Here is a 25,151-nt window from a genome sequence, read left to right on the forward strand (position 1 = left end):
GTGCATACCCCTCCCCAAAAATGGTTCTAATTTTTGGAATGAGAATAGGCCTATATAGTAAACTGCACATTAGTGCGGAGAGCAAGAATTTGGGTTACAGGGGCATTCTTCTTCAATTGGCAAGATATTTAGGGGCACAGCCTTACAGAATGCTAAAAGTGCAGCACAAACAAATTGGCCAAATTAAAATGCCAAGCCGTGCAGAAAATCCCTTAATGTCCGGAGGTGAGCCCACCTCTGCCTGGAAATATAGGGGTGGGCTGTAAGAACTGTGGAGATTGGGAGGAAAAATTGTTTCATTTGAACTATAGGCTTTACCAACTTCACCAACAGGTATGGGGCTATGTTGATTCTCATGTGTCATCATAAATTAACAATAATCAAAATGAAGAAATAAATATTTTATTTATTAGCCTATTTATGAAATGAGCAAATGGTGTGTAGGCCTAGCCTAGACAATACACAGATCAATATTTTTTACTTTAACAACACGCAAAGCCAATAGTACTCCAAGATAAGAAAATAATGACATAGGCTACCTTTTGTCTTTTTCTTGATGATGGCTATTCAGAGGAGGATGAGAAATAAAAAAGGAAAAAAAAAAAACATGATGCACGGTAACGTCGGATGATGTAGTGTAGGCTACTAGTGCCATCTTGAGTCTGCATGATAATGTCAGTAGGCCCTACCCTACCATTTTAACCAATTTTATTTAGGACACTAAATAATGTTTCATTACAAATTATACCTTAACTTTCCTTCTTATATAAAATAATAATAATAATTATTATTATTAAATATATATATATTTTAAAAAATCATTATTATTTTCATTCATTCAAGGATTTCAAGCGGAACCCATGTGAAGGCTCAACGTTTTCCCCGGAAACACGGAACATTTTTTCTTGTGACCAAAATGGCTGCGCACTAGAAAGTGGTCAAATTATTTTAATAAGTAAACGAAGGGTCATGCTATCTCCGTTTGTACAGAAACAACTATAATTTGTCACCAGAATTGAAGGTATTTTGTACAGTTGTCAAATGGCTTTGTTAAGCGATGTCTGCCGTAGTGTTCGCACGCTATTAGGTCAATGTCAGAGATCAGCAGCTGCAGCGGCGTGGATTCATTGTCAATCATGTAAGTTAAGTAACTATATAGCTAGCCTAGACCCTTTAAATAGGCTTACTCGTTTACTCTATGCTGCATGTGTGTGATAAACTATGCATGCGACATAATGACAGTAGATTTGGAGGTAGACAATCTGCTTGCTATTAAGGAGTAAGTTATCGTTTGTGTTTATCAAACAAAAAACACTATAGATCATTACAGCTGGGAACTAAACTGTTATAGAGAAGGAAATTTGATTTACTTAAAAAAACGTAATATCAAATGGCTGTAACTTTTTAAGGGGTTTGTATGGTTTTTAATTTTATTTTTTAATGTTGGTCTTTTTTCACCAGCTCGGAAATTCAGTCAGGCGGCACCTGAGCCAGAACCAGTGGTTAATGATAATGAAGCCATCAATAAAACATTTGTCAACCGAAACCCAAGAAACCTGGAACAGATGACCCTTGCAATAAAGGATCGAGGCTGGGCTACAGTGTGGCCCTCAAGACATTATCATCACAGGTTTGTAATCATTCAAATCGTTTGAAATAGTTTAAATGAATAGATGTAAATCGTAAAACATCTAACAAGAAAGTTTTGCTGAGCACAGGCCTCCTAATAGCATCTTCCAGATACACACATGGTTGTACACTGTACATGTATATATTGAGCTTGCGCCTTTCCTTCCTCAGGTTGGTGTTCAGGCGCACACAGCATCACATCACAGCTGAGGTGTTCTCAAGTGACTCAATAGTTCCTGTGCTGTCCTGCTCCACAAAGGAGTGGGCATTGAAACGCGAACTGTGCTCCACACGGTCTGTAGCGGCTTGCCGTGCCGTAGGTGATGTGCTTGCTCAGCGGTGTCGTGAAGCAGGAATCACACGTATTGTTTATCGAGAGATACCGTGGATGTTTCGCTCTGAGGCGGTGAGTCGTTGGATGCATTTTCGTCTTTAAGACTTCATATATATTATACATTGATGGCCAGTTACTGATGAGTGCTTACACTAATTCATGCCTTCTCTCCCACTCTAGAATCAGACGTTCTGGACGGCCATGAAAGAGGGTGGCGTCGCACTTAGTGAACCAAGGCGAAAGTTCATTTAAATTGCTTTTTTTATTATTATTACTATACTGAATAGTGGCTTTGTAAATATAAATATTCTCATCATTCAAACTGTGTGTTCGAGTTCATTACAGAAAGGTCATCAACACAAAAGATACTACAGTTCCATGCAATAATTATGAATAGATTCATTTAGTTTAATAAAATGTGAAATTGTGAGAAATTATTATTGCATTTTAAGAACCTTAAATACATTTTGAAATAAACGTTTTTCTAAGTGTATTTTAGACAATAATAATGACATACTGTTTAGTAGTTATTTGTGTACACTACCTGTATTTTTATAAAGACAAAATTAAATGGATCTAAATAGTAAAACTATTTATAATGGGACAAACGTATTTCAAATAAATGTTATTAATTTACACTTTCTATTCATCAAGTCCTGGGACACCTGTATTATTTCAGCAAAAATATTAAGCAACTACTGATGAGTGTTTCTTGACCATTAAATAAGTATATTAGAATGATTTCTGAAGGATTGTGACTAAAGATTGAGTAAAGATGCTCAAATTCAGCTTTGCCATCACAGGAATTAATTCTAATAATAATAAAAAAAAATTGAATAGAAAACCATTTTTATCAAATTTAAATTTGAATATTTCCACAACATCGTTGCTTATACTGTATTTTTGTGTCAGCGAACAACTTGTTTCAAAAACATGTAATGTAATGTGTGGTACTATGAATTGGCACTCAATTTAACCAATACAAACAGTTTATTATTTGTCATATTTTAGGACTGATACAGATGCACTTTACTCAAAATGTGTCCTGAGCTCTGTTGCATGAAGCTAGCTGAAACAAATGAGTTTGAGTAGGTTTAGAGTTGACTAATCCAGATAAATACAACCTGGTTTAGATCAAGTTCAACGTTCTCTTAAAGCGTGGTATAAATGCTCTCTGTCAACTTGGGTTTAATCCAGAGTTTGTGATTAACCCTGAAGTGTATGCGGCAGAAAGTGTGATACGTACTGCAAACAGCCAACCATGGTGTCCGTTTGATTCACTTCTCGCAAAAGAGACGGCACAATTCACTTCTCTTCTGAAGATTGAGAGATCGTTTTTTATTTTAATTTAATTGTCGTATATGAAAAATATCATGAAAATAAATGCGTTTACAAGGCAGGAATAAACACTGCTGCTACTGCAGTGAAAGTTTGAGAAGGCAGCTGAAAGAATATCTGACTATATCAGTGCTTAATGTGTATCAAAGAAATATGCCTAATAATTATAGGTTCACAAAGAGCTCAAATGAATGCACATTGTTTAAAAGAATTATGAATGCATGTATTATATATTGTATTAGGCTACTTGTTAATTAATATAATTATATGAATATATATGAATTAAAACTAATTATAATTCATATAAATATAATAAATAATTAGTACCAAAAGATAGCAATGTTGTCTCTAAAGTTTTTTCACAATAAAGTAACTGCTTTAATTTGGAATGAGAAAAAAAGGGGGTGTGGCTTTATTGCATCTTTACTTGCTGCTGATTGATCCAGTTTGCGGTCTCTAACCCAGAATAAAACCTGCTACAGAGCAGGTTAGCCATGTAGTGTAAGTTACCATGGTGATGAACACTGCTAAAAAATGCGTCCTTTGGATTAAAATCAAACCATGATATATGTATAATGAGTGGTTCTCTACATTTGCTCATCTGTGAGCAGTGACATCATGCAATAAAGTCACTCCCCCATTTTCTCTTGCTCCAGATTAAAATCTGGCTTTAATAATAATTATTTAATATGGATTATATAATGATATATATAATTCATATACTCTTAATCGATTACACACAGCAATTTGATTGATTGAATGAGGCATTTATATAGTGCTTTCATATGTACTACTGTTGACCCAAAGCACTTTACACTCATGTCAGGGGTCTCCTCAACCACCACCAGTGTGCAGCATCCACTTGGATGCAACGGCAGCCACAGTACAACCGCGCCAGTGCGCTCACCACACACCAGCGATAGGTAGAGAGGAGACAGGGTGATAGAGCCAATTTAGAGGATGGGGATTATTAGGAGGCCATGTTTAGTAAGGGCCAGTTGAAGGAATTTGAACTCTTTTACGAGAAGTGCCATGGGATTGCCATCCAAAGGAAAATTTGTTTATAAATAAACTTTTATTTTGAATGAATATCAATACAGATAATATGCAACAAGCTATAGAATAAATAAAGCTTTAAAAATGTGACCTTACATGTTCGACTCTAGCCAATATATACTGATAGAGCAAGATATTTTCTTTATTTATCCTCTTTCATGGAAAAGTATTTTCTTCTGTGTAAATGCATTTAAATTCTTTACTTCAATCTCTTAATCTTTGGCAAAAGAAATTTATATCCCGTTGGCTCTCTTGCAAGAAGTGAATTACACTTTCTCTGTTGAAAGACATGTGATTGGCTGTTGACAACTGATGTCACACTTTCATGTGCATGCGCAACACAAACTTAGGATGAAAGCCTGAGTTGATAGAGAAAGCTGATGATCAACATCATAGTACCAACAAAACCGAATTGGATGGGTTTAGTCAACTCGAAACTAATTCTGTAACCCTAATTTTTTTTCAGCAACCAACATGGTACAGACCCCAGAAGCATACACCCAGAAAGATATGCCTCTCACAGTGCATAAATAGCTTATTCAATTTAATTCTCTTTCACATCGTCTTATGCTTAAATGGACAAATTCACACAAAACCATGTTCTATTGTTTGAATCATAGTAAAGACATTTCCTGTAATATCGGTAAAGCACTAGTGGGTATGCATATATATATATATATACATAGCATTTTAACATCTTAACCTGAAACAAAGTGATGCAAAAACAAACGAGATTGTCCATTAGATATTTCTCAAGCTCCCATTTTAAATTCCTTTTAATTTAAGCACAGACAACCTTGTAAATCAAATCAAAAAGATACATGTTTAGGTCATAAATATAAAAAAAGAAACAGCAACCGTGACTTAATATTTAATGCCATCTGCTATTGAGTTGCATTAGAATAAAATTGATCACTGTTTTTGAAGTTGATAGGCATGGCACATTATACTATAGGTGAGGAAAATCAGCACTTTAAAGGCTGTGGGTCGCCATCTATCACTAACACACAATTTAAGACATCTTGTGGAAAATAACTGCAAAACCAGTGGTGTCTCGATACTAAGAACATTCCACAACATAACTTTGGTTTCACAACATTGGCACTTTGTGCAATGACAGTATACACATTTCAACAAATGTTTTACAGCAGATTGTATATATACTTTATACATACAGGACTCATGCTTCTCAAAGACAGGCTAACATACAGTACAAACAGCATGCATACAGTCATGAGACGTCATGCAAAGACACAAATCAACCACCCCTATAGCAAAAGACTTGTATTATGTAGGAGTTAGTTGTGTTAGTTTTAACTGCATGAATATTAAAACCAACAAATGTAGTTATTTTGGTCCACCTCTAAAACTAAAGGCACTGAACCATCATGCAGAATAATTGAAATAGGTCAAATAAGTGTGGCACGTTAACGTTTTGTTCGGAAAATACTCCGGTTTCTTCTCAGGTTTTGTTTCCCGCATAGTGTACAGGTTAAAAACAAATATTAACCAATTCAACTCTGCACCCCACCCGTGGGTCCAATATTGCATCCATCATAATCATTTAAAAAATGCTGCAGAGCTGAAGTGGCTTTAGACAACATTGGTTTAATTGAAAAGCGTGGAAAATAGCTCCAAGTTAAAAAATTTACCTGACACCTTAATGATATAGCAACATTGGTAACACTTTAGAATAATGGACATTAATTAACTACAGTAGTTAAAATGAAGTAATAATGAACTGCACTTATAAAGCATTTATTTACCTTTGTTAATGTTAGTTAAAACCTTGTTAACATTAGTTAATGCACTGTGAACTAACATGAACAAACCATTTTTTATTAACTTAATACATTAACTAATGTTAACTAATGACCACCTAAAGACCATTATCTACGTACCTTTCAAAAGCTTGGGGTCAGTAAGATTTTTCATGTTTCTCAATTAAGTCTTTTATCAAGCCTGCATTATTTGATCAAAAATACAAAAAAACAGTAATACTATTATGATCTAAAGTGTGTGTGTGCATATATATATATATATATATATATATATATATATATATATATATATATATATATATATATATATATATATATATATATATATATATATATATATAAATGTGTGTGCGTGTGTTCAAAATGTTATATATTCCTGTGATGGCAAAGTTGAACTACTCAGAATCACATGATCCATTAGAAATCATTCTAATATGCTGATTATTATCAATTTTGAAAGCAAGTTGTGCTGCTTAATATTTTTATGGAAAGCATGGAAATCATTTTTATATTAAGTTAATGTCACTTTCAAACTATTTAATGTGTCCTTGCTGAATAAAAAGTACTAATTTCTTTTTAAAACAAAATCTTACTGACTCTTTTACATTTGAATGGTAGTGTACATGGAATACTAAAACATTTAATCATTGATTGCTTTCTAAAAATGTGTTTACCTACTGAACTCCACAGAGGAAATATAAAACTTCACATTCATTGAGAGGAAACAGCTATAAAGTATATTATTGCATAGGACTCCTAAAATGAGTGAGATCCTACTCATATTAATTTAAGAACAACATGAAACATGTTATACGAGATGATTGTTCATGTTTCTGTATGAGAAGAGCCAAAAAAAAAAAAAAAAAAAAAAACTCCACTTAGTCTATAATACCATTTTAAAATCTGTGAAGTAAACTGTATTTTATGGCTCAGTATGAAGGTGCAAAGAACACAGATATATCAAAAGGCACAACGTGACGATTTGAAAGATAATGCTCTAAGGAAAACAGTTCCTTTATCAATACTCCCTGGCTGACAGAAACCAGCTGGTTTAGAGATTTTTGACCACTGTTTAAGAGCTTTGGGCCAGGTGGAAAGGTGAGGGAAATTTAGTGATATCTATTGATATGGAACCATGTGCTTTTTGTTGCTTTTGAAGCCATGTTGCTTCCAAATTAAATTACCTAAAAAAAAAATACAGCAACTATATGAACAGATTCCCTCTGAGTCTTCAAAAAAACATGGAATGATACAATCAGAAGGATAAGACTTGTGTGCAAAAGTGTCCTTTATATTAGCATCACTATTTGTTCCTTTTCCTCACCTTTTTGCTTTTTATTCCTGCCTCTCCATATTTCTTAACATGACCCCCTTTTTTAAGCGCTTCAGTGCATTTCATCCTGGTTTGTGTTCTGTGACTGTCTGCTGCTTGGTTCAGGGGAAACATCAACATGTGTTTTCTGATGAGTCAAGCCTCTTCTTCCATGACTTCGCCTTCGTTGTGCAGGAGAAAGTCTCTGGTAAACAGGAAGTCTTCAGTTAATGATTGCTTGAATGTGATTTGACTTGATATTTCACATATCTTTATCAAAAAATTTGCCATTCCAAACCAGACCTTTTCCTCTCACCTCTTTATCGATCCTCTCTCGGTCTTCGTCGTCGAGCTGAATAGACTGCATAAGAGAAAACAAATCCATCCTGCCACTTCTGCTGGGGCTGGATGACACCTAGGAAATAAGTGTTGCAGACAATTTAAAAAAAATGCTTTCTATTATGTATAATAGTAAAGAAAACCACATTGACATTTAAAAGCATTTTAAAACGGTCAAGTGTATTAAATTTGTGTGGTCTAACCTTATCACTTTCCTGTATAGTAATAAGTGGGTTGGATGTGGCTGTCTCTGCCCCATGCGTATCAGGAACACTCTCATCATCAAAGACCTGAGAATGCAGAGGCATAGGAATAAACATACTTCTGGTTAAACCGATTTGGAGACTAAAGAAATACTGAAAAGCATCAAAAGTGACTGTTATAAGACATATCGCTTTACATCCGTTTCTTCCTCCTCACTGCTTTCCTCCTCTTCATCAGGGCTCTCTGATTCTTCCTCTTCTTCCTCTTTCCGTTCATGTTCACTCCCTGTGGCTGGTTCGTTGTGGACAGACGGCTGACGGACATCTGGCTTGGACTTCCTCCTCCAGAGGGCACTGTGGCGCTGTTTACTGTAAGCCACATTGCAATGTTTGGAATTAAATACAATACTAAAATAAATTAGATTAAATTTATTTTAGATTAAAAAATAGATTAAAATAATTACCAGTTCCACAAAATGAAGCAGCATAACTGTTTTCAACATTGATAATATGATTTCTGAAGGATCATGTGACTTCTTATAAGACCTCAAACTTGTATAGCTATTACTGTTTGAGATGAGTGTGAGTGTTTATCTGCACTATTCAGCTCCCTGGTGTACACACATGGCTGAACAACAATAAACCAGACTTGACTTGTCTGTACCTGAACATCAATTGAGAAACTACACAAGAGGCAAAGTGTCTGTTATTTCTATGTGAATCCTTGTTTGCATGAATGTACCGATCTCAGTACAGCACCATTAAGAAAGTGTAAGTCACCTGGCACTGAGGATGCCGCTGTAAGTATGCAGCTGTTTAAGGAAACCTTCATTGGGCTGCACTATAGGCCGTCTTTCTCTCACGTGGTTTAGGGATTCGTCTAAAGTCCAGCCCTGCTGCTTCATCAGGAAAGCAATTACTGTGGAGGCAGAGCGAGAGACGCCCATCTTACAATGCACCAGTACGGCCTGTCCACTTTTCCTGTATCATCATCAGTACAAAACAATGATATATAAAACATTAGAATGAGAGAAATAGCAAAGAGAGTCTCAAATAATTTTCATAAAGGGTTTGGTATACCATGCTACATGTGTGTCTAAATATAAACTAATGAATGAATGAATTAAGAGAACCATTAGGGTAGGGGGTCTGCAAACAGAAAAAAACTAAATGCATGCCAACGATAAACCTGAAATAAGAAAGAGGAGTGTGTGTTGAGCACCTTGCTTCACTGATGAACATGTACGTGTTGTTCCAGTGTGAGAGTAGGTCGGTCGCCTCCACATCATAAACTCTAATATTCATATAGGTGAAGCATTCTGGGAAAAAGTTGTCAATCTCCATGGTAACATTCAGGATGTAGCCCACACTACCAAAAAGTAAAATCATTATTTTGATTTATCTGCTGCAGAAAATCTTAATTTAATAAAATAACTAAAATAATTATTTAAAATTAGAACAAAATATGTTAATAATTTAAATTGAATCTGTATACTTGTTCTTATGTAGTTCTTCAAAGTTGGCAGCATTCCATTCTGAACCCTTTGGAGGATAAAAAAACACATAAATGACAAATAAGTGATAAATAAGTGTTTAAACAGTAGTGGATTAGACAAGACAAAGGTCAACACCCACCAAGAAAAGGTAGTCCAATATTCTGGAAGGTTTGTCCATCTGTGCCATCGTGACCATCATCTCGTTGTCTATATACTCCTTGTAGTCCTTCATGTCTATGCCTATTCTGGACTCCAGGGATGTTCGCACCTACAAACATAGAAAAAGAGTATGTAACTAACCTGCTAGTGTTGGGGGCTTGCAACACTAAGGTCATGGGGACTATTATAAATCGCATTAAAAGGCACAATGCTTACAAACATCAAATCAAGCTGCTCACTAAACGATTCCTGAATGTTACATGTTCACACCATGAAGATTTTCTGGATAAGACAACAAGTCCAGGCACATTAACCTTAAGTTCTAGAATAAGACTCTCCTCAAAGGGTGTGTCTTCAGGAATACACTACTGTACACTATTTTAGCATTGACACATTCAATTTACTTAAACTTTCTATTTATTCAAAGAATCCTGGAAAAAAATGATCACGATTTTCACAAAAATATTAGGCAGCAACTGTTCTCAACATTGATAATAATAAGAAATGCTCCTATAGCAAAAAAAAAAAAGAATATGATTTCTGAAGGATCATGTGACGCTGAAGACTGGAGTAATAGCTTCTGAAAATCCATCTTTTGACATTACAGGAATAAATAACACTAAAAGTAATGAAAAAAAGAAATCTTACAGACTCTAAAAAAGATTTTAAAAGTAGTGTACTTTGAATAACGAAAAGAGGCCATATTAAACAAAGTCCACACAGATCACTTTCTGAAAATGAGTTACAAAAAAGTGTTGTTCAGAAATTTTCATTTTTGTGGTGTCACTATTTGTATCTGGTCATTGCAGTACAGCCCTTAAAATGTCACAATACAATTCTAGCTTTGCAAAGCGGCTGTTGTTGAAGGATGGACAGCAAACCCACATCCGTTAAGTAAACATTGTTGCATGTATAAGCAAAGAGGTTAACCAATAGGTTAACCAATTATAACAGATGTAATTAACACATAAGTTCTTAAAGGAACTGTATGTAAGACATGTATTTCAATTAATCATAAGGGGCGGGATAACCGGTTGTCTTTCAAACTTCCTCTGTACACAACTGGATAGCGCTACAACCAACCAGAGCAACGTGAAGCAGAGCTAATTGATAGATTAAACCAGGTTAAACTTATTAAAGTTTAACCTGGTTAAACCAGGTTAAACCAGGTAAGATTTGAAAAGCCCTGATTTAATCAGGTTTAATCTTAAAAAGATTAAACCAGGGCTATTCAAATCTTACCCTGGAGGGCCAATGCACTGCAGAGTTTAGCTCCAACCCTAATCAAACACACTCACCTGTGATTTTCTAATGATCCTGTAGACATTGATTAGCATGTTCAGGTGTGTTTTATCAGGGTTGGAGCTAAACTCTGCACCGCATTGGCCCTCCAGGGGTAAGATTTGAATAGCCCTGGATTAAACCATTATGTTAAGCCCCGCCCACCGACTCTATACACGATGTGATTGGCCTGACCAGAGTTTGGTTTTTACAGCTCAGAAGTATATTGAGAGTTGCTAGACGACACTCGCGGCAGACTAGATTTGCTGCCGCTAGTGTGCGTATAGATTTCTAGGCTAAAGCACGCGCACTGGTTACTGTATGATGACTGAAATCGTGAAATTGCCTTAAACAGTTACTAAAAATTGCACGCACAAATGGTCCGTGTTCTGTTAGCACTGCACAAGCTCACGGTGCCACCTGCTGGAAACACTTCGTTTAGCTTGATTGTTTGCCAGGCTTTAAAGTGCATTAGGCATTAACCGATTGTCTCTGCTAGATTTTTGTCCCTTACATCGATTTCGTTTAATATGTAAAAAAAAAAATTTTCAGAGAAAACATCCATTGAATTTAAAGCAATATGCATCTTGAAAAGAAAGAACTCTGCTTTTTTTAACGTAAAATTGTTAATGTACAACACTTTGCAACCTTTTTTAATTAACTGCAAGAAAGCCTCTACAGAATGGTTGTCATAAATGTTACCAGATTATTGGTTGCTTTCTCAAATATAACATGGCTGTATTTTTAGTGCTAACAGTCAAAAATAAAAATAAATAGTCAAAGAAATATTGAAATACTGTTGGTGATCTCATGTTTCATAGTTCTTACTGAGAAACATCCATAAAAGATTAAGCTACATTTTTACTTTCCAGTGTATAAGGTGGAGTAATAGTCATAGCATAATACTCACTACTCTTGAGTACTTTTAAAAGGGCTACTTTTTACTCCTACTTTGAGTGGTATTTAGGACAGGTACTTTTACTTTACTAGAACTACATTTTTTGACAAGTAACAGTACTTGTACTTAAGTATGCTTTTTCAGTACTCTTTCCACCACTGCCCATTTGACTTGTGTTATATGATAATTATACTAATAATTAATTACATTTTATATAGCGCTTTTCTAGGCACTCAAAGCAATTTACATTGAAGGGGGAATCTCCTCAACCACCACCAGTGTGCTGCATCCACCTTGATGATGCGCCGGCAGCCATATTGCGCCAGAACGCTCACCACACACCAGCTGATTGGTGGAGAGGAGACCGAGTGATGAAGCCAATCAGGATATGGGGATTATTAGGAGGCCATGATGGACAGAGGCCAGTGAGCAAATTTGGAGATGGATTATAGGATGGAACTTTATTTTATCCACCAGAAACTGATTGAATCATAAAAATAAGAGCATAGGTGACTGAAAGGGAGAGCTTGGTGACATTGTGGGAAGCTGTTTCAAAGGCAGGGAAAAGATTTTACCTGCTTTGAGGTAATGTTTTCCAAGTCCTCGGTTCTCATGATATCCCGCAGCTGGGCTTTGATCTCTCTCTCCACTGACTCCCGATTGGACGATGAACTTCCTACGGTGTCCTTCCTGACTGACTCCAGGCCAGTCATAGCCCCCCATTCATTAAGGCAGTGCTGGTCAGATTCCACAAGTTCTCTGTAATGCTGTGCCCACTCCATCCCGCAGCCTGGTATGACAGCTCCACGCACGGCCCGTTCACAGCAGCCATGCAGTGCCTGCAACACTGACCTTTTGCAAAGTGAAAGTGACACAGGACAGAAGTTGTGAACAAGCTAACGACAAGCCACAAACACATTTAAGACCATCATAGAGCAAATTCAGAGGCTTTTTCATAGATGTCTAACAGGGTGCACATGTTAACTGACTAATAATAAGAAAAACTGTTAAATCAATAGAATATTATATATTCTTTTTAAATAGCATTATAATGGCAAACAAAGATTTAAGTGTGTGTATTTGCAAGACAAAAGTTGCATCGCATATTGTTGTTAGTTGAGGAAACTGGTTTCCTCAGCATTTCCTGCTTTAAAACTTACCACATCGTCTGAATGGACACAGGCTTAAAGATTCGTGTCACTTCTGCAGATGTCACACTGAAACCTCTGTAAGAGAACGAGTGAAACAAACTGTCAAAAAAGCAGAACTCTGAGGCTCTGGCTTAAACAATATATACAATTCTGCATTACTGCGCAGATAAAATATAAAGTGGACTTTTGTCAGTCAAACTGAGAATTTGATTTAAAATGTTATTTACATTTTATGATTTTATATCATTAACAGCCTTCAATGTCTGAAATGTTAAATGTTTCCTAATTTCCAAAGAAACAAAGCCTTTGTCCTTGAGCTCACTTTACCTTCACAAACTGCATGAAATGTGAAAGTTGAGTTCAATGATAATATAATGATATCAAGATTACTCTTTCATAGTAATATAATTACAATTTTAAGATCCCTTACAATACATTTCATGGTATGCTTTTATCATCATGTTTGCACTTATATTATTTATGCCTGGTCAGAATGATTCAATCTTAAGGTCTTACCCATCTCCATCTAGGTAAACCTGCGTGTCACTCCATATTGGCAAGACAAGGCCAATAGTGCACTCATCACTAAAGAAAAGTAAAAACAATAAAAAATAAAATCACACAATGCATGACAGACATGTCTTGACAGGCTTGCTAAAATACTGCAATATAATAAGCTTTTTTTTTTTTTTTTTTTAAAAACCATCTGCTAAAAAAAGTTTCTATTTAATGTGATAGAGCCACAATGAAAATTGTCGTTATTTACTCATCCTGATGTTGATGCAAAACTATATGACTTTCTTTCTTCTGTGAGACATAAAATACAATATTTTGAGAAATGTCTTCCTGTTTTTGTCCCTATAGGTTTGGAATGGCATGAGGGTGAGTAAATGATGACAATGTTCATTTTGGGGTGAACTATCTCCATGAAAAATCCTTTTAAAATATCTACACATTCACTTTCCGAAAAGGTAGATTTAGCCTACTTGATTCATTTGTGTTTGTGAACTGAGGTTGTAAAAACGCAACAGTATTTAGGCTGTAATTCTGAGACATACAATGACTTGATAATATAGTTTATAAAGACGCTTATAAACCTACCTGTTTGAGCATGGAAAGTCCATGCCAAGTAGTAGACTCTCTTGTTTTTTGTCAAGTGTGCCTACTATAAGCAAATATCTCAATCTGACTGGGCTCGCCGACTCCAAACGCACAGCCTGAGGGAGGGAAAAAGAAAAATATAGGGTTAATGTATTTAAATGAGACACAGAAGTCTGAGCTGAATTACACAGCAATTAATAATTTTTTTTTTTTCATTATTCCAATTCAAGCACAGCACTCATGCATGGCAATATAAGACATGCTGTTCTTTAATAAACAGACTAACTAAGTAAATTGTATTGTGTGTAACTGTGTTAAGAATGAAGTCAAAGCAAGGCACATAGTCATTTCTGCATAGCAGAAGTGTCTCCAGAAACCACATTGCAGAACATGTGACATTGCATATATGCTAAACTTGGTGTCTAATAGACACAGACAGTACAAGAACTTCCATAAATGTGTCTGAAACGGACAATGAATACTTGTATATATAATGCATATAGTAACAATATATCTACATCCTTTGATCAACAATTTTCCATTATTTTCAAATCATTTGTGATTATAAAATAGAGGTTGTGCTTACAAAGAGCAATTTCTGGTTTATGATATCAAGAAATGCACATTCTATAAATTCATTTTTTCTATTAATTCCCATTATTTTTATAGGCCTCAAAGTTATAATTTTGAAAAATTATATTTAAAGGTTTTCCATGACCATGGAGACCCTGAGCATAGAAAGGCAGTGCAGTAAAACAAGTGTGGTTTAGGGGATCCTAACCAGTTTGACTGTGTCCTCTGGTCGTAGTAACGAAATCATTGCATGCAAATGTCTGCGCTGAGTGTCAGAGGCTCGGCCTCCTTGCCTAGGACCAAGTAGAGGGGGTATGGTTTCTTCATGTAATCCCTCCCTCTCTCCCTCTTCCACCAGGAGCACTGCCCCCTTAACCAGGGCGAAACTTTCTCTGGTGTGCGGAAATGAAAAATTAATCAGTTACGCATTTCTAGAGGAAACACTATATACGCTAAAATACACATGCATGATTAAAGCTGTATCAGGAACCTTCACCTTTTCTGAAGTCTTCCTCGTCTTGGGATAGGCTCATCCTTGAAAATAAAATGAAGTGGATAGCAATAGATTAAACAAGGAGTAAAGGAACATCATAACTAAGATTTGCCCAAAGAACGAAAATGTTAAAAATGGGTGGGGGGGTGGGTGAATTGATAATGTAATGCACTTAATTGCAAACAGACACCCGTAGACACCACAGTAGTTTCTGCTTGACTCCTTTGGATCATCTGACTCAGTAAATGTTTTTTGCCATATGCACTTTTAAGCCTTTTTTTCTCACCCATAACTCATTCTGAGATGAGTGACTGGGGGAAAAATAGAAAAAATGATCCCCGGAAACAAAATGACAAGGCGTTTTGACCAAAAATGTCAACTGTAATGCAGTGAGAGTATGATAAGACACTGAGGAAGCTCATACTAAAGATGGTTAAGGGAGAAACAGATAGAGTGTGAGAAGACACCAAAGAGGCTGTTATCAGTGCTTCTATGGAATGAAAGAGGAGACAGTAACATTACCTGTTATGTGACTGACGTGTCCAGACAGAGACAAGTAGAAAAAGAAGAGAGGGGGTGGAGAGGAGGAGCAATGAGGTTGTAGGTTAAAGATCCGGTGAGATTTTACTCAAAACAGTCTGAACACAGCGTGTTATTGTAGATGATACATAGTATGCACGTTATGGGTGAAAAAGGAATCTTGTGTTATATAATAAATACAACACCTAACAAACAACCAACAGAGACACAGAATGATTAATGGACACTGTCCAATACCTCTCAAAAACAGCAATAAAAGTTTTCAGGCATTTTGGCTCTTTAGCAGAATCCTCACATAATTCTGGGTCTTTTTTTTGAAACTGCGTGAAATGGATTTTCATATTCAGATTCACGGCAAGTTTGGGAAGCTACCAAGAAGACATTCCTCCTAATTATACATAAACTTGTGTACAGAAAAAGGTGTAGAGTAACAGGACACACATGGAGGGAGTGGGAGTAGGGTGAAAGAACATGTGGAGAACTGCAACTGACAATTTTGTCCTGTAGCATTTTATAAATGCAGTTTTTAGATGCAATACAACTCACCGGTGTTGTGCAAATAGATGGCGTTCTGTGCAAGGTCAGCAAAGCCATTCCACAGCCGGGTAATCCTTCTTTAACACCGGCAGATGAGTCCGAGCAGCTCAGTCGAATGAAAGTTTACTAGGTTGAGTAGAAAGGGGGAAAAAATATAAAAATGAATGCACTGTACCAAGTGTGAAGATGCGATATCGAATCAAGAGTGTTTATAGTGCTACTAGACTGATTTACTATAAAATGAGGGATGCACCAATATGAATTTTTTTGGGGGCCGATACCAATTTTAACAAACAACTATTGGCAGATTCCAATATTTGTCACTTGCTCTTTTATTTTAACTTTTATATTCACTTAATATTCAACAATATTATTATTATTATTATTAAATGAACTAATTTAACAATTGATATCATGTAGGACTGGATGATATGACCTAAAATCAAAATCTCAATTAATTGAACATTTTACCTTGATTACGATTAAAGGTGGTGTAAGTGCTTTCTGGTAACCAATGTTGATTTCAAATCACCAAAACAAACACACCCCTATTTTGATAGCTCAGCCCCACACATACATAACCCAGGCAACGACTATGTGCCAGCCGGCCGAGGGTATGATGTCATCAGTAAGAGAAAGCTTTTTGTGTTACAATGGTAATCCAGGTCGAATCTTCAGTGAAAAAGCCATCCCTTACATCTCAAAAACACAAATAAAGTTCTAATAAACAACTCGATAGCACGAGCATGACAGTCACAGACATATTACAATTATGACAAGATTAGAGGGTTATATCGATCATGAAATGAGGACCCAAAGGAATCAAACATATATTAGGAGTATATTATCTTACTTTTTGGACACTTTGGGAACAAAAGCTTGAAACAGACAGTGAGGACGTTTAGACATTCCAGGCTTACATGGTGTGGAAATTAATGGGTAGGCGACAATACTATCGCAAATGGACAAGCAAGCAAGCATATACTAGTTATGTGAAACTCGCCTATCGAGAAGAAATAAAGCGACTTCAGCCTTCGCTCCTTGAGTTCTCTCCAGTGCTGGAAAGCTCATACTTATTGCCTGATTTACAAGCCTTCTTTTGTTCCACAGACATCTTCCACACTTTTTTTTTCTGTCGTCGCTCGGCTAATGTTCATCCTGTATCATGTTTGAATATTTACGTGAATATTGACTAAGTGCTCTCTTCTCCCTGTCATAAGAAGACACGCCCCTTACTTGCTGATTAGCTACAAGTTTGTTTTGGTACTCGGCCTGAGACATTTTTCTAAAGTAGTTTTGAAATAACACTTACCCCACCTTTAATGAACGATTATTTTGTTTTTTGTCCTCATAGTTCACTGACAAGGTTTGTACTGTATGCTCTATTATTAACTATTAAATTTGTGATTTTTTTTTCTAATGAAAGACTACATTTCATATCTTTGTACATTTTAAAATAATTGAAGGAAACTAACTTTAATTTTGGCTTGAGAAAGCTATAACAAATGTCATATTGCTCCTACATAATAGCTCACTTTCAACAGTTATTTTGTCTATCTATGGGTATGCTCATATCATAAATCAGACACAGATAAATTAGCACAGTACAGTGACATTTATTTTAATGCATTAAAGGAACACACCTCTTTTTTGAAAATAAGTTAATTTTCCAATTCCCTTAGAGCTAAACAGTTGAGTTTTACAGTTTTGGAATCCATTCAGCCGATCTCTGTATCTGGCAGTAGCACTTTTTGCATAGCTTAGCATACATCATTAAATCATATAAGTCCATTAGCCTCGCTCTCAAAAATGACCAAAGAATTTATGTTTTCAAAGATAATATTTTTCCTATTTAAAACTTGACTATTCTGTAGTTACATCATGTACTAAGACCAACTGAAAATTAAAAGTTTAGATTTTTATACCAATATAGGAACTATTTTCTGATTCCTGCGTAGTAAAAATGGAACTTTGCGGTCGTACCATGGGTTCAGCGGCGCGATGATATTACGCAGCGCCTGAAAGTAGTCCTCAGATAGGTAACTTCCAATGCGACCGGCACTAAGTTTGTGTCGTTACAGAGAATGCACAGTTGCAGCCGGCAAATTATGTAGTGGATTTACTGTGCGATTAGCCATGGTGCTGTGTGTTGTAACGAGCTGTAAGTATACTACCATCATGTTTCACAGAATACCAACAAAAATCAAGTAACCAAAGATTCAGTGGTTGACTGCTCCGAACCATATCAAAACACCGGTAGATCCAAGCAAGAAACTGCATGTTTGCTCAAAGCATTTGGGACCAGATGACTATTTGGAAAACATGGACAGTGTTTCCACGGTATTGCATCTAAAGGATATGGCTAGACAGGGCAAAGTGTGTCATCCCACATGGCTGTAAGTATAACCATTTTTTTGTTGTTGTTGTTAGCTTGAACGACCAGATTGAAAAGCACTGCTGTTGTCTTTAGCTAACGTTACCTGTGAATGCAATCAATAAGCGTGGGGGTTGGCGCGGCCATTTGGTTTATACAGTATAATGTTAGTAGTTTTGATTAAAATAGAATGTGGAATTGCCGGTATTGTTTATCTACACAGTTTTTTATGGTACAAAATACTATGTTAGTGATGTTACATTCTGTGCAGAGGTTTCGGAGCATGTCTCCTGCATTGAAAATTATTTTGTTGAAAATAAAGCCTTATTTGTTCATTTTTTGTGATTTATGAGTGATGTAGATGACAGGGCGCATGTTAACTGAGTGACAGAGAGAAACAACGGAGCCTGCGCACTCTCTCTATCTTCATAATAAGCATCACAGTCTTATAATATTTCATTCAAATATTACATTAGTCAAAATCAAAAGGTCAGAAGACAGAATTCATGTCGGACCATTTTTCCTTAAATTTTGACTCTTCTCTGAATCACCAGTTTGAATCTTCTCTCCTCGATACGGTTCGGGATCTGCACCAAAGTAAATATCTTCTGAATCGTCTCTCACAAACGTCTCCATGGTTACAAGGCACGCTACGCTCTCTGTGCAAGCAGATTGTCATGCACATATATATGTATACGTTCATGATGGTTATGTTGACGGAAGTTTGCCTATTTTCAGGAGCTGTGTAATACCATTGCGGTGCTGCAACCTTGACGGCCGCAAAGTTCCTACGCAGGAATGAGAAAATAGTTCCTAGCTATTACGGTCTAAAAAATAGCAACTTTTCATTTTTCATTGGTCTTAGTACATGATGTACAGAAGAGTCAACTTTTAAATAGGAAAAATATTGAAAGTTTATGGTCCTTTTTTTGAGCACTGATGCTGATGGTCTTCAATGATGTATGCTAAGCTATGCTTAAAGTGCTACCGCCAGATACAGATATCGGCTGAATGGATTCAAAAACTGTAAAACCCAACTGTTTAACTTTAAGGGACTTGGAAAATGGTGGTGTGTTCCTTTAATGAGAGAGTGATGGTGTGTGCGAATTATTCATGCTGTCTCTCTATTCATTGTGAAGCAGCTGGCTGTTGTAGTTAATTCAAGAGTTGACAAATCTATGCTATAACTGTTGAGTTTCTAAGCTACTTTAGTGACAAATCACAGAAAAGTGTTGACAATGAGTTTCTGTGATCCTGAATGTTTCCGTGTCCATGATCTCCATGTGATGTACAGGCTACTGTCTATATATCAATATAATGATACACATATGATGTTCTCAAATTGCTTAAATGTTAAACTGAAAAGCCTTACATACAACTGACAAAGTTTAGAGAAGAAACACAGAAAACAGCTCGCAAGCACTGAACTGTAATATTATTGATCAGTAAGCACTGACACTGCTGCATGTGAACTAAACTGAGGTGGACAATGACATCTTTTTGCTTCATAGATTAAATTAACTAATTAATAATTGATGATATTTACAAGAAAACTGAATCAACACTGAACTCACTTCAGCTGAAAATCAGCTGACACAATGCATCATCACTGAAGTGAAGCTGCTTTGAAACATAAATAAGGGTTACTTGACTTGATTTGAGTCACTAGTATTAAGGTATTAGTTAGAAATAAGTTTTAAAAAATGCATGCATTAAGTTATACTAGCTAGTTTATTGTGCCATCATCAATTTCTACTGAAGATGGATTGGATCCATTTAACATTCAACAGGGCAACATAAATACATAAATAAAACAGAACAAAGATGATGCATATAAAATGAACAGTGCTTTTCAGGTAGGTATAACAGTATTTTCAGGGACAGAAATAATCAACTGTAAAATATATTTTTCACTGTATTAATTAAATATACATCATTTCTTTTAAAGTTACAACTAGGGCTGTGCGATATTGAATTAAAATGCAATATGCAATACCTTGTTAAATAATGCGATATGCGATACGATATTGCAATTAGTGTGTAAAAAAATGTTTTATTGAAAAACTTTCTTCAGAGAAATATATTATATTTGAACATGAAAAACAAATGCAAACAAGTTGTGACAACAAACCGTGCAATAAAATATACCGAGGCTACTTTACATGTGGGCGGCTATTTTCATAAACGGACATTTCAACCTCTCTGCACATAATCTTCTCAAACACAAATTGAGGAAAATATACTGAGTGGAAATTGTGTAAAACACAAACTACAAATAAATAAATATACTAACTTTAGTGTGCTGTGCTCTATGAGAGAGAGCACTCTGCACGCCTTTATTTCTGTTTGATTTCATGCACGCAAATTCAAACCCACTTTCACGTAATTTTTTCAGAGAAACATGATTGGTGGTTTAAAAGACCAAACACTGTGTTTATTGGTTGAGTTGAATCTGGGCACGGGGGTGGGACTAATGATAAAAAAATTATTTATGTTTGGCTCAGGGGACCAACCCACGTGTGTTTCCTGGACAAATCAATGCTCCATATTTTGATGACAGTCATTAGCGGTTTAAAAGTTATTAAACATTTTAGAGCGTTAGTTATTTTTAGTCAATGCTGCATATTTTGATGATGCATCCACGCTGACTACGGACCCTCTGAATGATCAATCGGGAGAAATGTGATACCTATGGAAAGCAGAGATTATCCTCTTTATGTTGTAGTTTACAGCATACAGATTGAATTAGCGGTTTAAAAGTTATTAAACATTTCAGAATGATAGTTATTTTTTGCCGCGGGTGGCTGTCTCTGTCTTTAAGGGTTAAAACAGATAGCTGTGCAGATAAAAAGATAGCAGTGCAGTGACTACTGTAATTTTAAGAGCTGCACAGATCCAATACACTAGTGCACACATGCTTTATTTCTCGGTTTACGTTCACTTAAGTCATAACTGAATGTTTACAAGGATCATTCAGTCCGGATCGCTAAGATGGCCATTCTGATATAATTTTGTGTGAATTAGAATAAATGAAAAATAACTCAATTCACGCGCATTAAGAAGAATTGAATTCTCTTTCATGTCTTCTTGTGCTTGAAAATTTTAATTTGCAAGGCTTAAAAACGTGCAAAAGATAAACTTTTGTGAAGATGCAGCACTGGCCCTGTCGGGACTGTGACCGTTTTGTCAATTGTCCAGACTCGGAGCATCATTCATGCTGGTCACTGGTCAGTCCTTATTGTCGAGCCCTGCTGTATTTTGTACAGATTTCTTTATTTTTTACATGTTTTTGTAAACAATAAAATTACTTATTTTACCCAGAGAAAATGTTAGATTATGCAACAGACATTATACAACTCAGTGTCTTCACGCATTTAGTTAATAAACCATCCGTTTGTTATACAGGCCTTTTTCATGCTATAGTTTACTTTATATGACGAACGATGGCTTTAAATTGATCAAAAATCGGCTGATAAATATTGATGGCTGATACATCAGTGCATATCCACTATAAAGCAATCTTAGAATAATCTGTTAATAACACCCCAATGTGGATTCTGGCCTCCTATATGCAGTAATTTTTAAATCAGAGAAAGGGGATTATTAACCTTCAGAAATGTGCGTCATTAAGGGAACTTTATTTGAGCAGTTTATTCATTTATTTTTCACTTCATATGGGGTTTTGCAATTTTGCAGTTCTGTAACATGGTTACAAATTTTAATTTCAGTGTCGCTCAGAAGGGGCTAGCTAATTTGGATTCAAATACTGGTTCTGGTTTGTGGTTAATAAACCTACTGGTATATTTCTCACACTGCAACTTCTGTTGCACATTTTTAAATAAAATAAGATTTATTTTATTATTATTATTTGTCAAATTAAAATTTTGAAATGCAAAATGTGCGACACAGATAGGCAAGTTCATAAATTAAAATTATTAAAAACTATTTTAAATACGTTTTTAGTTTTTACTAACATTCAATGTCAATTGAATAGACAAATATAGTGTTTTTAAGAATGTAAGATTATTTAATAGTGTTAAGTAAGATTGTAAGTGAAGACTTCTTCTTAAGTGGAACACGCCAAAATCCCCAAATTTTAAGGTATAATACAAATCATATATAGGCCTATATTTAAAATCTATATATTTTTTTCACTTTGAATAGTCTATCAAATTTCTAATGGGTCTTAAAACTAAAGAAACAAAAGGGGATTTGTGCCTCTAATGTTTTAAGCAAGTCTAGAGGCTCCTAAGTGCACCATATTCCTGATGCGTGCCATACATTTCTAACACATAACTAAATCATGTAACGTAACAGAAAACAGAAATTAAACAGCCAAATGGTTCTGCGGTCTAAGATGGAGACATGCCGTGAATTGTTCGCCATATCCATGACACATCACAAAAAAACGCTCACCTAAACCCACACACTCTGAAATGTCACGATATATAGAAAATATCTGCTCGAAGTGTTGAATATGTTTATGAAGCTGTAATTATAGCGTAATGTGCGAGTTATATTGACAGTCTGCAGTGCTCAAGCATTTGCTGTTTTACGAGACAAACTTGTAATCTATGCATGTTAGATATTTCAGTGTTTCACTGTTACCTTAAAAAATGAAGCGATATCATGCCACATACCTAATACTGATGATATGTCTGCCTGTAGGCTGATGCTTTACGCGTATGTAGGTCCAACACAGCTGTGTTTCAACCAACAAGACTCGAGGCTTGTAATTGCCAGTTCCTTAAGAAAAACAGAGGGCGGAATAAACATGGAGAGTTCGCTTACCTGATGCGTTGAAACGCTTCGCAATTATAAGGATTGGCCCTTAAATGAATCTTCTTCAATAAATCTTGTTAGTTATTTTAATCCCATGACCACAACTTTTGCATTGCTCCAAAATATATTTAAAGGGGAAGACTACAATTTCATGAAACCAGGAAGACTTATTCTCGGCCGAGAAAAGTAAATGTGCCCTTAAATGGAAGAGGCGGATCGGGAGTAATTCGTCTTAAAGCGACAGAAACATGTTATTCAGTTAACCTTTAAAAAAAAAAAGGTAACTATAACTATACTTTTAACTGATTCAGACCTTCAATTTAGACTGTTAACAATAGATACAAATCTAGTTTATGTATTGTTTGGATTGACCAAAGAGGTTTTGGCCAAGTATTGACCAAATTGACCAAAGAGGTCATTGGCTAAGTATAGTCACAATTTTGAAAGTTGCTTTTTTATTCTCGTTTTAACAGCAGTTTAACATAATGTTGTGAAATGTAGTTGCTGGGAGGAACACAGAATGTAAAAGCTAAACTAACCCTCCTCATCTTGCAACTGCCATCATTTTGCTGCAGAAATCTTTGATGTGGAAATGTCATACATTCTTTATTGCATAGCAAGGTCTAACAATGTCATTCTGTGAGTAGCCTAGTGAGGATTTCTACATTTTACATAGCCAGTATGTGATATGAAAGCACGTAATAGATTCTAATGAATAAAATGTTACATTAAAGATAGAAGGTCCAAGCACACCCCAACCTTGCCCATAATAACACACATAATCTATAGAGGTGGAGTTGGACTAGGTCAAGCTCAAGATGTCATCTATAAGGAGCTGGATGTTATTTGGCTCTGCATTGATCACCACTTGGGTCCGTCCAGGGCCTGTCGGCCAGCTATATCTCCACCTCTTCCACTGCAAAAATGTACACACCCTTTTTGTGTGACATTTTGTAGGCCAAAACATGGAAGTGAGTTAGAATTTTATTACTTCCATTTCCATGTCCCTTCCATTTCCATTGTTAGGCCTACATTTTTTTAAATGGCTTAAATAAGGTCTGTGGTGAACACATGCTCAAGACACTTTAACGTGAAAAGGGCAGTTGGTACAGCTAAATGCTTTAAATTAGGTTTATGCAGGAAATTGGTCTAGTTGAAAAATTTAAGGAAGGATCAATAAATTCATAATTTTGAACATGGATCATAAAAAATTGATTTTGCAAACTTGGATATAGTAGGGTGGCGGTATGCACTTTTTACGATAAATCTGTAAATCGATTATTATAAAACTGCATCGATTATTAAATTCGATCATAAAAATACCAGAACAAACCACAGGGGGCCCTCGGTCTCAGTTCAAGGGTCATTTTTAATAATTTATTCAACATAAAAATGGTTCTTTAGCATATATTTAAATTACTTTATCTTCCCAAAACGGAGGTATGGTAAGTTTATTTTTCTGTCACACATTTTTCAGTTATGAAATTATGAAAACATTCACAGACCTAATTGTTTGGTCATGTTTTCAATACCAATCTCAAGAAATTTGGAGAAAATTGCAATACACAGTTTGTCATAATGAATATACTTTTTTAAAATCATTATTAATTGATCAAGAATTTGTTTTGTTTTTAATGATATACTGTACAATATTAAGTTTTTCTGTCTAATAAAAAAAAGAAAAGAAAAAGAAAAAAAGATTATTGAACAAGAGCGCCACCATTCGTCCAAATGCCTAATGCAACGAAGAGTTGCATGTCCGACTAGTGGAAGA

At 35.6% G+C, this 25,151-nt stretch overlaps 2 protein-coding genes across 3 annotated transcripts; one reads left to right on the forward strand and one right to left on the reverse strand.

Moving 5' to 3' along the window:
• Window positions 1-870: 870 nt before the first annotated feature.
• Window positions 871-2,285, forward strand: mrpl18 (mitochondrial ribosomal protein L18). Its single transcript, XM_067457467.1, has 4 exons — window positions 871-1,138; window positions 1,462-1,630; window positions 1,801-2,035; window positions 2,144-2,285. Exons 1-4 carry the CDS (start codon window positions 1,042-1,044, stop codon window positions 2,213-2,215), a joined length of 573 nt encoding a protein of 190 aa, XP_067313568.1. The 5' UTR covers window positions 871-1,041; the 3' UTR covers window positions 2,216-2,285.
• Window positions 2,286-6,484: 4,199 nt separating this feature from the next.
• si:ch211-203d1.3 (protein phosphatase Slingshot homolog 3) lies at window positions 6,485-23,553 on the reverse strand. Of its 2 annotated transcripts, none has more exons than XM_067457469.1 (16): window positions 23,387-23,553; window positions 16,231-16,347; window positions 15,148-15,185; window positions 14,860-15,043; window positions 14,079-14,194; window positions 13,494-13,562; window positions 12,987-13,052; window positions 12,402-12,678; window positions 9,628-9,756; window positions 9,488-9,534; window positions 9,215-9,361; window positions 8,773-8,973; window positions 8,190-8,361; window positions 7,993-8,079; window positions 7,767-7,865; window positions 6,485-7,655 (listed from the first exon to the last, which is right to left on the reverse strand). In XM_067457469.1, exons 2-16 carry the CDS (start codon window positions 16,276-16,278, stop codon window positions 7,524-7,526), a joined length of 1,812 nt encoding a protein of 603 aa, XP_067313570.1. In that variant the 5' UTR covers window positions 16,279-16,347; window positions 23,387-23,553; the 3' UTR covers window positions 6,485-7,523. The 2 variants fall into 2 exon arrangements, with proteins under 2 accessions (XP_067313570.1, XP_067313571.1); XM_067457470.1 differs by lacking the exon at window positions 23,387-23,553 and adding an exon at window positions 23,236-23,375.
• Window positions 23,554-25,151: the final 1,598 nt, after the last annotated feature.

Source organism: Pseudorasbora parva, chromosome 11 (assembly GCF_024679245.1).
Source record: "Pseudorasbora parva isolate DD20220531a chromosome 11, ASM2467924v1, whole genome shotgun sequence".
Classification (NCBI taxonomy): Eukaryota; Metazoa; Chordata; class Actinopteri; order Cypriniformes; family Gobionidae; genus Pseudorasbora; species Pseudorasbora parva.

Excerpts from the sequence above, each read along its gene's own strand:
- mrpl18 (XM_067457467.1), top strand. The coding sequence starts at position 1,042 with ATGGCTTTGTTAAGCGATGTCTGCCGTAGTGTTCGCACGCTATTAGGT. Across the intron at positions 1,631-1,800 it reads TCAAGACATTATCATCACAG|GTTGGTGTTCAGGCGCACAC; the intron begins GTTTGTAATCAT and ends TTCCTTCCTCAG. Across the intron at positions 2,036-2,143 it reads GGATGTTTCGCTCTGAGGCG|AATCAGACGTTCTGGACGGC; the intron begins GTGAGTCGTTGG and ends CTCCCACTCTAG.
- si:ch211-203d1.3 (XM_067457469.1), bottom strand. The coding sequence starts at position 16,278 with ATGGCTTTGCTGACCTTGCACAGAACGCCATCTATTTGCACAACACCG. Across the intron at positions 13,053-13,493 it reads GTTTACCTAGATGGAGATGG|AGGTTTCAGTGTGACATCTG; the intron begins GTAAGACCTTAA and ends GTTCTCTTACAG. Across the intron at positions 8,974-9,214 it reads ATGTTCATCAGTGAAGCAAG|GAAAAGTGGACAGGCCGTAC; the intron begins GTGCTCAACACA and ends ATGATGATACAG.